This window comes from Tripterygium wilfordii, chromosome 16 (assembly GCF_013401445.1).
Source record: "Tripterygium wilfordii isolate XIE 37 chromosome 16, ASM1340144v1, whole genome shotgun sequence".
Taxonomy (NCBI): Eukaryota; Viridiplantae; Streptophyta; class Magnoliopsida; order Celastrales; family Celastraceae; genus Tripterygium; species Tripterygium wilfordii.
In genome coordinates this window covers 3,048,697-3,062,121 of record NC_052247.1, presented here as the reverse complement: position 1 = coordinate 3,062,121, position 13,425 = coordinate 3,048,697, and the positions used below count along the sequence as shown (strand labels likewise).

The 13,425-nt window shown below is 36.1% G+C and overlaps 2 protein-coding genes and 1 long non-coding RNA gene across 3 annotated transcripts; all 3 read right to left on the bottom strand.

The window, feature by feature from the left end:
* Window positions 1-121: 121 nt before the first annotated feature.
* Window positions 122-2,247, bottom strand: LOC119980574. The gene is made up of 2 exons (XR_005463904.1): window positions 2,108-2,247; window positions 122-668 (listed from the first exon to the last, which is right to left on the bottom strand). It is a non-coding gene; the product is annotated as an uncharacterized LOC119980574 (long non-coding RNA).
* A 1,626-nt stretch (window positions 2,248-3,873) lies between these two features.
* Window positions 3,874-5,816, bottom strand: LOC119980214 ((+)-neomenthol dehydrogenase). Its single transcript, XM_038822828.1, has 3 exons — window positions 5,496-5,816; window positions 4,898-5,092; window positions 3,874-4,305 (listed from the first exon to the last, which is right to left on the bottom strand). The coding sequence occupies exons 1-3, from the start codon at window positions 5,814-5,816 to the stop codon at window positions 3,901-3,903; spliced, it is 921 nt and encodes a 306-aa protein (XP_038678756.1). The 3' UTR covers window positions 3,874-3,900.
* A 917-nt stretch (window positions 5,817-6,733) lies between these two features.
* On the bottom strand, window positions 6,734-13,215 carry LOC119981288 (cysteine synthase-like). Its single transcript, XM_038824347.1, has 10 exons — window positions 12,904-13,215; window positions 12,212-12,321; window positions 11,729-11,786; window positions 10,758-11,021; window positions 9,939-10,076; window positions 9,692-9,743; window positions 9,514-9,593; window positions 8,924-8,983; window positions 7,942-8,022; window positions 6,734-7,186 (listed from the first exon to the last, which is right to left on the bottom strand). Exons 1-10 carry the CDS (start codon window positions 13,162-13,164, stop codon window positions 7,094-7,096), a joined length of 1,197 nt encoding a protein of 398 aa, XP_038680275.1. The 5' UTR covers window positions 13,165-13,215; the 3' UTR covers window positions 6,734-7,093.
* Between the last annotated feature and the right edge of the window lie 210 nt (window positions 13,216-13,425).

The window sequence follows — 13,425 nt, the reverse complement described above, 5'->3', positions numbered from 1 at the left end:
TTAATGAATAGATCCGATTGCAATTTCAAATATGTAATTCAAAGCTCTCAAAAGAGCTTAAAATTCTTCCCTAAAATGTCTTTCTCTTGATGCACATTAAATAAACTTGATTCTGAGTTCCTCCAACAGCCAACCAGAAACATATCTTAAGCAAATATGAACTGCAAATGTCATGGATCAGGACCATCAGGTCTTTCATACCTCCGAAAGCAGGTGTGTAAATACATGAGAACTTACACAGTTCATCTCCCAACAATACTGACTAAATATAACAAAACCTGTTATCAAGAAAGTAGATTGCTCGTACGACAAATTATTCTTTGCATTGTTCCTGATAATACTACAAGACTAGGGATATGATAATTAAAACTTTCATCTGAAACAAAAATGGGGGAATAAAGAAAGAAAGACAGGATTAAGACTTGGATGATAAGCTTGCCTCATCTTCTCGTTTGCCTTTCTGCCCCTCGAACTTATCTATGGCTACCTGAAGTTCATCTGTACCCCCAACAGCTCTCATGGTGTAGTAATAGACCCCAAAAACAAATGCTGTCAAACCTCCTGCAACCACTATATTCTTGGTCGTTGGGGCAAGGCTGCTAAATCCCAAAAGTCCTGCCATGTTGAAAGCAAAACCTCCAAGTATATAAACTTCAGTTACTCCAAATCTGCATTTAGCCATAAAACTCGTGAATATAGTCTTCTACCATAATTTCAGCCATGCAAACAAAAAACAACATGACAGGACAAGAAACACACCAAAAATAAAAACAATCTGCAAACCGTTCCTTAATGAGTGTTGAACCAACAAGGAAATGTAGTGATTCAGAATGACAGCAGCCATAAAAATGTTTGTCACACCGCAATTTGTCTTCAATAACTAGTCTATCTTTATTTTGCAATAACAGGTTAGACAGTGAAAAACGGATTAAATGTTAGAGCAAAACATGTTGAAGTCTTGAGGAGTGAGCTATAGGCAAGATAATAAAAAAGTTGTGGAACATGATCAAACCTTAACCTACTTCTCATTCAATACCCTTGTTCTCTGAGAAAATTGAAGCAAGTAGCCTAGATTAACATCATTCAGTTTTAACTTGCAGAAGCACCCAAAAACTCCATAAACAACTGGAATGGGAAATAAATGTATGACACGGAATGTCAAGCAGGGGATAATATAAGTTTGTTCTGTCACAGTTCCAAAAGAGGACTGGAAGAAAGTTTTTTTCATGAATAAAAGAAAAAATATTTTGCAGTAATAAACAAACCAAGAAATCAACAGTATCAATCATACATGTCTTTGATAGTTAAAATAATGGTATAGATTTACTGGAATGAGAAAAATAATGGTAAATTTTACTCGAACCCCTGCATACACAATTGGTTCAAGGCCATTCACAACCATTTTCTTAAGAAAAAAAAATCCTATGTACTGCCTGCTTAAAGTCCTATGCTAGAGTACTAATAGATGGGCATCGATGTAATTAGCGCCCCGAAAATAAATCAACAAAAGCCCTCTTTGCATAAGTTCATTACTAAAACTAGCAAGTTAGCGATTAAAGGTGCTACTGAGAAACAAAACAAATGGATTTTCACCTTGTTCACATAGAAGTAAGGTAATCATACTAAAAGCACTAATTGCTGAGAATAAACAAGGCAGATAGTTCCCGTAAACAACATAAAAGAGCCAGAAGAATAAAAGGCAAGGCAACAGAGAAACCACTAATGAGGCAATGATTAATATCGAAACCCTAAAAAAACCAGAAGATTCGTACGGAAACAATCATTTCAAGATGCTTTCACATGATTCAAAGTTGTAAATCAAATCAAACATTCCACACATCTCCCCATATCAATTTTCCCAGATAAACCGTTTCAAGATATTTCAGAATTTTCAGAGAGTTGTAACCAAATCAAAGCTTCGACGCATCTTCATATCAATTTTCAATAAGGGTTTTACTGACCGATGCGGCAGCCACCGTGACAGTAATAAGCATGAAATGTTTTATGTTTTAGACCATTTTCGGAGATTTCGAGCAAGAGGACAAATCAAGTATCAACCTTTAAGGACTGAATTTGACGAAAAATACAATGAACAACTAACAGATACCTGAGGAAGCCTCTCGAGGTGGAAGCCGGGATCGTCGCGAAGAAGCGGTGGTAGAGAAGGCCAGGCGAAGAGGCGTTGCTTTGGGTTCAAGGGAATCGACTCGATAAGGGTTTCTTCTTCGACTTAAGTAAAATTAAATTAACGCCCCTCAGGTTTCTTAAAATGATAATTTCCCCTCTAATTTTATAAATGATACTAACCACCCTAAAACTTCAAGTCAATTCAATACTTCGCCTATCTTTATTTTTTGAAAGCATGAAATATCAAAATGATCCCTCCTTTGATAATTTCCCTCTTCCTTGTCCCCCTTTTCACATCATCTCTCTTGAGTGAATCTTTCAAATCTCACCCCCAAAAAGATGGGATGGGAGGGCACTTCCTTTTTGTTGCACTACCAAGGGTATTAATATATTAACATCCTAACGATTTGTGTTAAAATGAACGGTTGTAAAGGAGTTGAGACAAGAGTAAGACAGGAGGGGGTTGGACCTAAAACTCCTCTCTTGACAATAACTTTTTTTTAGCCGAAATTATACTTACGGGTTATTTGGTTAGCATTTTGAGAGGGGAATGAGACTAGTCGAGGGTGAGAATTATTCATTCCCTCGTTTGGTTGAGTTTGAGATGATAAAATCCCCAACTCATCTCACCCTCATTCCCTCCTTATGGAGATTAGCCAAGCTCACTAAAATAGTGAGATTGACTAATCTTTACAAGGGAGAATGAGTTTGATACACAAAAGACTATTATACCCCTTATTAAGAAGTAATCACAACCAATAAATTAATTTATTCTTATTTTTATGTAAAAAAATTGGGTAGTATGGAGATTGTACAATTAAAATTATAACACTCATACTTACTCTTCATTTCATAACAAACATGACAATGTTCATCTCACACTCATCTTATACTCACCTCACACTCGCTTCAAGCTCGCCTCTTACTCACACTCATTGGATTAGCAACCAAATATCCCGTTAGATCAATGTGCTGAATAATCTATATATAAACAGTAGGGTGTCATACTTGTTGATGGGTCGTGGGCCTGCATGAGTTGTAGATGCCCTACAAGGCCTAAAGTGAGCAGGTTAGGTGTCGTGAATGCTAACCTCTGTCCATTTTGTCATTTACCTCCTGAGATGATTGATCACATGCTTTTACAATGTAAGGGAGCTTGTTTAATTTGGTATCGTATTCTTAACTAATAGGGTATGAATTGGTGTATTTCTAGCTTTGTCTCTAACTTACTTGAAGAATTAATGACCTTCCTCTTTGCCTATGGTAAATTAAGGTAAGAAAAAAGTTTGGTTCATCATGTTCACTGTTTCAATTTGGACTCCATGGATTAAAAGAAATAAGGTGGTCTTCGAACTGTGACAGTTTTTGGGCCACCTTCCATCACTTTCTCTTCCTACTCGCGTTTGTTACTAGTTTGAAATTAGGTTTGGCCTATTATATTTTGCACTTCACTTTTTCTCCCGAATAATGGAGGATTTAAAGTATTGAGCCCCCTCGTTACTCGATAGCTCGTTCAACATCACCAAACTTAACATTGTAAAGACTTGTGGTCTCGCCTACTCGAATCGGATATAATCTCTCATAATTGCTGAATTTACTTCTAGTATGAAGCGAAGCAAAAAATAAATTTCTCTAGTTTCTAGACATAACAATGTTATTTAAGCTCACAAAATAGAAAAAGAATATATATAAATATAAATATATATATATATGTATGTATGTATGTATATAAATTAATTATCTCCAAAATATTTAATCAAGTACAAAAGGTTATCATAGTTTAGAGTTTGTAATATTTTTTCCCGGCCGATGAAAACCTAAATAAAACCTTCCAGTTTGCATGTCCTTGGCAGGGATCAAGGCAAGGCCAGCAGCAACCGCGGCAGCATCGTCAGCGGTGTGAGTGCCCTTGCCGCCGGTCATGGAGGTCTGAGTAAATCCAGGGCAGAAGCAATTCACACATAAACCCTTGTCTTTGTAAAGCTTAGCCAAAACCCTAGAATACCCATTGAGTGCCATCTTTGAAACAGCATAATCAGGCCATATTTCAGGCCATCCTTGAGTCTTCCATGTCCCATCCTTGACATTCTCAAGAAACAATCCCACCATGCCTTCAACTTCATCCATTGTTAGCTTCTCACTTTGTAGCATCTCTTTTAGCTTAGGGTTTCTTAACTCCTGCATTTCACCAAAGCATGTATGGAACTGTTACTAAATGTAGTAAATTCAAGAAACTTAGGATTCTTATTTGTTTTTCAACCGAGAACGACAGCATATAAGTTTGTCTTTTGGACTTCTAATATGAGCCTAAACTCAACCCTTTGAACATCCGATATGGGTCTAAACTCGGTCATTTGATAATCCGATATAGGTCTAAACTCCGGCCGTCAGGCCCACACACACATAAGTTTTCTATTAGACGACGAGATGATTAAGTTGGGTCAAAACCCAGTGCATGGTCACAAGGGTATTTGCTCTCCATGTGAATCGAACTCAGGATCTTCCAAGTCCATACAGTTTGGCGATAGAGAGATTCACCACTAGATTACCACCCAATCATTACTAAATGTAGTAAATTCAAGACAATATAATTCTTGTTTGTTAAATATACTCTCTTTTTTTACGAAAAATGCTAAAGATCTCAAGTGTTTTTTGTTCCAACTATCACAAATACTAAAATGGACGCATATGATTCATGTGAAATCGTATATATAGGCAATATTGTAAAGCATACGATTATTTATAGATGTGTATATATATGTATACTTACATTGATTGATCCAAGTCTTGAACTGATATTAAGGATCCTACAGCTGCTGAAAGAAATTGGTGAAGATGGGCGAAACAAGGGCAAGAGGGCCTGAGTGAGCATTTTGGAACCATAGAAATTGGTTTTGATTACAGATTCTGCATTCTCTACTGAATTCTCATGGATCTCATTGAATGATACACCTGCATTGTTTACCTACAAAATATATACATATACATACATACATACATATACATACATATATATATATATATATATATTTATTTAGTATGATAAAATAAGTGATCTCAAAATTCAAAACTTATTTTGACTATATATATGTGTGTGTTTTCTTTTTCCAAGGAAAATGACATGTTGGGGAATTTGTGTGTATGTCTATATACGTAACTTTGAAAGTTTACAAATCTCTCATATCAGCTGTTGGATCTGTTCTCAATGCCGAGTTGTACGCATAGAATTTCAGGTGCATTATATGAGACATGTGGGGCCCATGAATTCGCTTAGATCTTATGTGTCCAACTTATCAACTGAGATACCAACTGCTGTGATATTTATCATTTTCGATTAAATAAAAAAGAAGGAAGCATTAATAACTTACAAGGATATCCAAAGCTTGAAAATTGTGTTTGAACCAGGAAGCAAAGGTTGTGATGGAACTAGGGTTTGATATGTCCAGTTGAAAGAAATGAACATGGTTGTTGAGTCCTTGGCTTCTTAGCAAATCCAAAGCCCTGTGTCCTCTCTCTTTGTCCCTTGCACTCAAAACAACACTCAATCCCAACTCTGCAAATCGCTTCACCATTGCAAACCCAATCCCTTTGTTCGCCCCCGTCACCACCGCCACCGTCTCCGACGACCACCACCTTCTGGTGGACAGGGGAGGTGAAGAGAGGAGGATTTCTTGCCCTTTTACTTCCATTCATGTATTATTGAGAGTGAATGAATGATATACTCATACTCTCGTGTGTATATATATATATGTATGTATTAATTTTCTTTTTTAAAATAGAAAACCATGTTAGGCAAGAATCATGATCAAAGGTATTATATATCTATCTGTATATGTATATGCACTTGGGTATTAATTGTAAGACAATATGACTCAATTGACAAGGAAAGGCGGCATAAGGAGATTGTGTAGTCTATATATATATATTTAATAGCAGGAGACATTATATAAGTTTATCTTTTGAACATACGATATGAGTTTATACTTAAGACGTTAGGCCTTGCATGCACAGAAATTTCTCATCTGACGACAAGATAAGTTAGACCAAAACTTACTGGGTGACCACAAGGGTATTGTTCTCGCCTCTTATTGAAAATTAAACTTAGGATTTTCCGAGTCCATACGCTTTAAACCTAGATAGATTCACCAGCAAGGGGTTGTATAGTCTAATACTCATTGATTTATCTCATGTAATTCATGCATTGTTTATTTTACACAATATAGGAGACATGCATTGATAAAATAAGGGCATAGGCACGACAAGAAAAGTGGAGATCACATACCTTAACATTGCATATATATATATATATATATATATACCAATGTTCAATGTTTCCTTGTTTTAGACCTCTCCATCTTCTTTTTTCTAGCCTAACTTTTGTTTACTCAAAAGGAATAATGAAATAGGCATGTGATTCAAATCCCCATCACTTTGGAATCTATAATGTTCTTGATATACTTTTCTTCTGCTGCCAAATCCCTTTTTCTTCAATGGTGGAGGCTGCTTATTCCCATCCATACAAAAAAAAAAAAAACCAACCACAACCCACTCAGCTTCTTCTTTCAAAAGCAACAGAGATTATAGTATTGGATAGTGGTCATTGTAGTAGGTGAAAGCTCATTCAATGCCCTCTACTTTCTGCATAACTTTCAATTATATTACATAATTGAACCATGCTTTAAACCCTACCTAATGGAAGAAAAAATAATCAAAGGTTCTGTAATGCTCTTAAATTACAATTGTTAAAGGGGAGGGGAAAAAAAAAAACAACCAACTGGTTTATAGATAACCAGTAACGATGAATGAGTTCTCAAAGAAAGTTTTGTTTATTTCCGAGATCGGCATAATATGCCGAAGGAGATGTAAAACCCAGACCCAGATGTGTAGTAAAGATACCAAGATGTACAGGAGACAAAAGAAATAACAGAATTGCCTGTTTGTCAATGAACAGGCAGGAGAATCGGTCTTATGGCTCGGGCTGCATTCTCTCACATTCTTCTCGGATTGACTGGAAAAGCACCGAGGAAAGGTATCTCTCACCAAAGCTTGGAAATACAACCTGAATGCATTGACATTTTAAAATGAGTCCATGTACAGTGAATTCTCATGTATTGAAAATGACTTTTGACATATTCCAAGTCATTGACCATCCTCAATTCTAAGGTCAAGAACTTCAAACGGGATTACAAATGAACCACGGCTTAAACAACCCACCAAAATATTTTAATCTAGTGGTCCAGGTTTCCATGGTGCTCTTTTGTCATTTGGAAAGTATATCCATATGACATCAACACAAGCTCAATGGCTAAACTGCCTAACTCAGTCAAACAATTCAGACCAAAGTATGAGCAAGTAGTAAGCCGTTTCTGCTTTCAGAAAGTATCATCGAACAAGTCCATGTTAAATCTCTGAATCAAACCACTTGGATTTGCATTTTGCTAACATATCCAGTTTGCAGTTTAAGCAGTTGGACTGCCTGATTCGGATTCTAAGAGATTGGTTTGCAGTCTCGAGAAGTCGTCAGTTTGTTTCCTGTATGACTTCTAACAGAAACCATTCAGCTAACTTCTTAGCAAGGCTATTTACATCTAAAATTATTTTACATTTTATTTACCAGAATTTTTGAAAAATTAAATTGGATTTCATTAACCCGACATTCTTAGTTCCCGCTAAACTCTAAAAGAATTGAATATAGCTAAAGCTCGGAAATTTTGGGCAACAAATTGGATTTCATAAACAAAACATTCTAAGTTACCGCTCAACTCTTAATGATAAAACTTTATACTACTTTTCTGCTAAAACAAAAGAACTTACTGCTATCAGCTTTCCAGCGTTCTCTGATCTCTTCCCAACCTTAATTGCAGCAGCAGCTGCTGCTCCAGAAGAAATGCCAACCTGAAGTTAAGTAAACAAATTAGTAGGAGAGGATATAAAGGTGAAAGTAAAAGAACGTAAATTTTGAGACAGCTAGAGAAGGTGTTTGATTTTGGTTGAAGCTGAGAAGAAGCACGAGCGGAATGATAATGATGCTTAAGTCGGCAATAAATGGAGCTTCTTTTTGAATGGGACAATAAATGGAGCTAACTGCAGTTACAATCATCATAGCTTACCACCATTCATTTTTGGTTCCTACACTTACATATAAGGATACTGTCAATCAAATTAAATACTACATATGATGGGACTCCTACATTAAGAGTTAGTCTGTCGTGCAGGTTAGGAAGAATATTAGAGTAATACTTAGATAATTAAATAATCACCCTTGGCAAGTTTCTTAAGCTTTGAGGATGTATACAACATGTAAACATTAGCACAATCTGTGATAATTAAATTTCCAGGGGAAAGTGAGGGGTCAGAGAACAGAGAACTTAAAACTGGAACAATCAGACAAGGTTGTCATGGTTGTACTCACAATGATCTAATGGAATGTTGGTTTATACAATGATGTCTAAAGAAAAAGAAACACAGAAAACAATGCAAAGGAAAATAAAAATGGAATAAACCACAGCAAAAACACGCTATCGGTTTATATCTCAACAAAGGGCAAGGTAACGATAATACTATTCAGTCTACAAAGTTAGGATTTGACATCAAACTTTTGGTTTGTTAACTAGGAAAACAGTCACAGAGACGATGCAGTGAATGATGTATAGAGAATAAATGATGCACCCAATCATTCATCAAAATTCAGATTCACGAAAATATGCATTTGTCTAACTAGTTTATTTTGAAGGAAATAAATTTTCTTTGAAATTGAAATTCCAAACAATTAAAGAAGGTTAATAAAAACACTGACCAACAAGCCTTCCTGGAGGGCCAATTGCTTAGCTGTTTCAACAGCTTCATCACTAGATATCTGCAATATTCAACAGCAGATTAAATGAGGATATAGTGAACTCAATCTTGCGTTGCAACATTAAATTAAAACTACTTATTTAACAAGCAAGGCCACGTTATATGGGTTATGAGATGATATATTAGATGTGAGCTGAGATATAATACGAGATGAACAATTATATTTAAGAAGAGAGATGTGATGTGAGCGATTAGATCAGATGAGACGCTAGATTAGACACAAAAAACGGCAATAAGATATGAGAGAACAGTATAAGGTTTTAGATAAACAAGTCTATTTTTACTAGACACCTAACAATATTAACATATGTTAGCAGTGATTTGCTATATGTAAATAAGTACCTTTCTAAATAGCAGCTACCTATAAATAGAATGCAACCTTAAAATAACATCTTGTCTCACACATCCCAGAAAAAGAGCTATCTGGTTACTAGATGCACAACTATTTGACCACTTAACTAGGTAAGAAGATTCCAGATTATTATCTTTGCAGGAAAGTATATCAATACAAAAGGAAAATAAGAGCTGGACCTCTATTACTTCATCAACCACGTCTTGATCCAAGTTCCTCGGCACAAAACCAGCTCCAATGCCCTGAATCTTGTGAGGACCTGAATTACAATCGCAAACACAATATAAAAAAGTCCCACAGATATCCAAAGAATGTAAACTGCACAAACTTGAAGAGAAAATGTAATTATTATCTTACCAGGTTTCCCCCCTGAAAGTATATTGCTTTCCAGAGGCTCTATACCAATAACCTGACACATTCCTGACATTAATGAGAATCTTCAAGTAACGAAAAGACAAAGAATAAGTCCTTTTTAAAAGAAGGATGTGATTGATGTTTGTTAAGTTTTCCATTCCATTCAAGATATTGCAGAAACACTCTATAATTCCAAAGAGGCAGCACATCTGGACACACATCATCATGAAATTTCCGTGAAAATTAATACCTTAATTTTGGGATTCTTCTCCTTCAGGAATCTACCAACTCCAGAAATGGTCCCCCCTGTTCCAATTCCTGCAATGAAAATATCAACTTTGCCCTTTGTATCTTCCCAGATTTCGGGTCCAGTTGTCTCATAGTGTATCTGCAAAAGAACAAGTATCTCAATTTCATGGGTTCTATCCATATACGGTACCACCTTATTTCAATTATAAGTTTATCTGAAAGAGGGGCTCTAATCGCAAGGTCCATCTAAATCACACTTGATAACCAGAAAATTTAGTTCTAAGATGTCTTTTGTGTTTCCTCAGCATATACAGACCACGTCACTTGGCAAAAGACAGTATAAGATTAAGATGTCTCTGGCTAGAAAGAGAATTACACCAGTAAGGCAGCATTCTAAGTACAATCATTGAATAAATTACCATCCTACCCAATATCACCCAGCTATTCAGCTACTGTAACTTTAACCATTTCCAAAACAAAGAAGAGACAAGGGCGGGGGTGTTGGGGGAGGTTCCGGCAATCCTATCCTCATGTCTCCCTAACAACCTCTCTAAAATCCAAAAGAGTTTCTTTTGTTTAGTAGGCATGCACTTTTCCTAATCCTGATCTTAGACGCTTTTATTCGAACATAAGGACTTCATTTCAGTATATTGAACCACGTTTAGCAGTCACATTGGAAGGATGTGGTTCGCCTCTAAATCATTGTTTCAAATCAAAACTGAACCCATGCCCAGAAAGCAGCAATGAAAATCAAAATTCGACTGCATCACAAAAAATAACCAAAAAGAGAATGTTATCATCCAGAAGTATTATCTCAAACCTTAGGATTAGCAGGGTTATCAAATTGTTGAAGTATGTAGGCATTTGATGTGCTTTTCTGAATTTCTTCAGCTTTCTGAACTGCTCCCTTCATTCCCTTTGCAGAATCAGTCAAAACAAGCTCAGCCCCAAATGCTTTTAGAAGAACCCTTCTTTCCATACTCATTGATGCTGGCATTGTCAATATGAGCTTATATCCTTTTGAAGCAGCTATAAATGCCAGGCCAATGCCTGTGTTTCCACTAGTCGGTTCCACCAGTATACTCTAAAATATGGAAATGAGTGTTTACACTGATCAATAATCTCTGCTAAAGGAACTAAACAGCATGCCTGATTAACAACAGAAACTGGCGAAGAATTTAAATCATGAAAAGGATGTCCATCTATGGTTAACAAAGAGAAAGAAAAAAAAAAAAACACCAGATTTTGCATCGTACAGTTTCAAGGTTGAGTAATTAGATACTAATAACTCTAGCTCCAGGCCCATCAATTCGCCAAACACATATTCAATCCAGGCCTTCAATAGAATTTGAAAAATAATGATGATACAAAACACATGACTGGAGAAAGCAACCACACGGTAAATAAAGGATAAATCACTACCTCGGTGAAATAACAAAGATTTCAACCACTGACATCAAATTTAAGGGCAGTGCTTGGGTGGGATGGTGCTATGGGCAAAGCAACTGTATCTAAGCCCAACCTTCTGCAATATGATAGCATTAATATCCCCCGAAGTGGATATCAATCCTAAGTTCTGAAATTAAATCTCAAATGTGACTGTAGACATCACCCTGTCCAGTCCTTTTTCACTTTGGTTGCCAAAAACAAAAAAACCAACCCAGTGAATAGCTAAACTTTATCAAAGGCCCAAAATTTGAGCCAAAAGCGAAGAATCAGAAACAATCAATCATGCTCCATTATATTACGTAAGTGCAACTAAGAGTTGTACATGTAACCATAACACGTTACCTTTCCAGGTGTAATAACTCCTCTTTTCTCAGCATCAGCAATCATGCTGTAACCTATCCTGAAAACAGATATTCAGAAAGAGGAATGAGGAGATATGACCATTTAGGCTCTGTTAGATATTAAAAAAAATTGAGATCAAATAACAAGACTGTCCATATGCTTAATACGTAAAGAGGATAGACTTTATATAACAGATATGGTGAACCATCTCTTTGTAAAAAAATAAGTGATTAGCCATCAGAACACGTACTAACTTGGATTCCCTTGAATGAGAAGATTGTGCTGCTCAAGTTCAATTATTAAACCATAAAAAGCTGAATAAAGCATTCAAAATCATCTAATAGCCCTGTTTCGAAGTACAAGAAACTCACACAAGGCAATTTTAATGGTCCCAAAATCATCTAATAAACCTCTCAATCATGTATACCACAAGATGATGATAAGAGCTTTAAGCACTTTTTCTATAAATGTTGTTTCCCTCACCTGTCCTTCACACTGGAACATGGTTCCATAATCTCAAGCTTGGCAGCAATGTTTGCAGCACAACCCTTGACAATATTATTGAGGAACACCAATGGTGTTTTCCCAATAAGCTGCATCACAAAAGCAAACATCAGAAGATATTACGCAATGAGACAACTAAATGTTCATTCTTGATGGACATGATGTACACATGTCAATCGATGAAAAGCACGCGCGCACACACACAGACATGCAATTAAAAGTGAAAAAAAAAAACAAAATTCTCACAAGACAACTTCAACCCAATTTACTTCTCCCAATGCAAAGTTCAATTAAAAAAAAAAAACAAAGAAAACCCCATAGATTGACCAACATTGTTATTGACACAAGGCATCCAAAGATTCCCAAGAATTAATACTTGATGCACAATTCCAACATATAATTCAAGAATCAAACATAATAAAATGCTGAAGTAGCAACCATACGTCTAAAATCTCCAAATCCAGACCCAAGACTCGAAAAGAAACATAATATCTACTATAAGTCAAACCAACCCACCAGACAATTCAAACGAATCAAAGCAAAGGAATTTAAATCTCTTCCAAGCCCCAGTTCCATCAATACGAATACCCTCTTAAGCAGTAAAAGATTCAAGCTTTCCCATTTCAAGCACAATTCCCAAGAAATAAACCCAATTCATTTCAGAAATTCACCTGAGTAACATCCTCAGCAATGTTGAGGCCTTCAATCTCAGTCTGCGGCTGCTTAACAGAAACCGCCTTGCACACAACAACAGGGGAAGCAGAAAACTTATTCGACTTCTTCTTCTTCTTCAAGTTCAATCTTGAATACGATGCAGCGGGCCCAACCCAACAGAGCCTCCGGGAATCAGCAGTAGTAGCAGAGGAGAGCTCTGATGGTTTGTTGGAGTTGCAGAGAGGCGAAGTCAACGGATTCAACGTCAGAGAAGCCATTTCTGTCTGTCTCGGTCTCTCTCTCTCGGGGGGTCTCTGTATCGGCTATGATAAAATGTGTGATAAATAGTAGCCTCAGTAATTTCATATTTTTTAAATTAATATTTTAATTATTATTCATAATTCTAAATTAATATTTTAATTATTAACATTTTCAATATTCTTTTTTGATAGGATTTTTAATATTCTTCAATGCTTCCTCAACTTTTTGTCTACATTCAATGAATCGATAATGGGGCTGTAATTAGCTGTAATTATTCC

Coding starts and splice junctions, on each gene's coding strand:
- LOC119981288 (XM_038824347.1), bottom strand. CDS start 13,164: ATGGCTTCTCTGACGTTGAATCCGTTGACTTCGCCTCTCTGCAACTCC. Junction 10,077..10,757: donor ATAACCCTGCTAATCCTAAG/GTTTGAGATAAT, acceptor GTTCTTTTGCAG/ATACACTATGAGACAACTGG. Junction 8,984..9,513: donor TGGTTGATGAAGTAATAGAG/GTCCAGCTCTTA, acceptor TGAATATTGCAG/ATATCTAGTGATGAAGCTGT.
- LOC119980214 (XM_038822828.1), bottom strand. CDS start 5,816: ATGGAAGTAAAAGGGCAAGAAATCCTCCTCTCTTCACCTCCCCTGTCC. Junction 5,093..5,495: donor TTCAAGCTTTGGATATCCTT/GTAAGTTATTAA, acceptor TATATTTTGTAG/GTAAACAATGCAGGTGTATC. Junction 4,306..4,897: donor CAAGACTTGGATCAATCAAT/GTAAGTATACAT, acceptor GGTGAAATGCAG/GAGTTAAGAAACCCTAAGCT.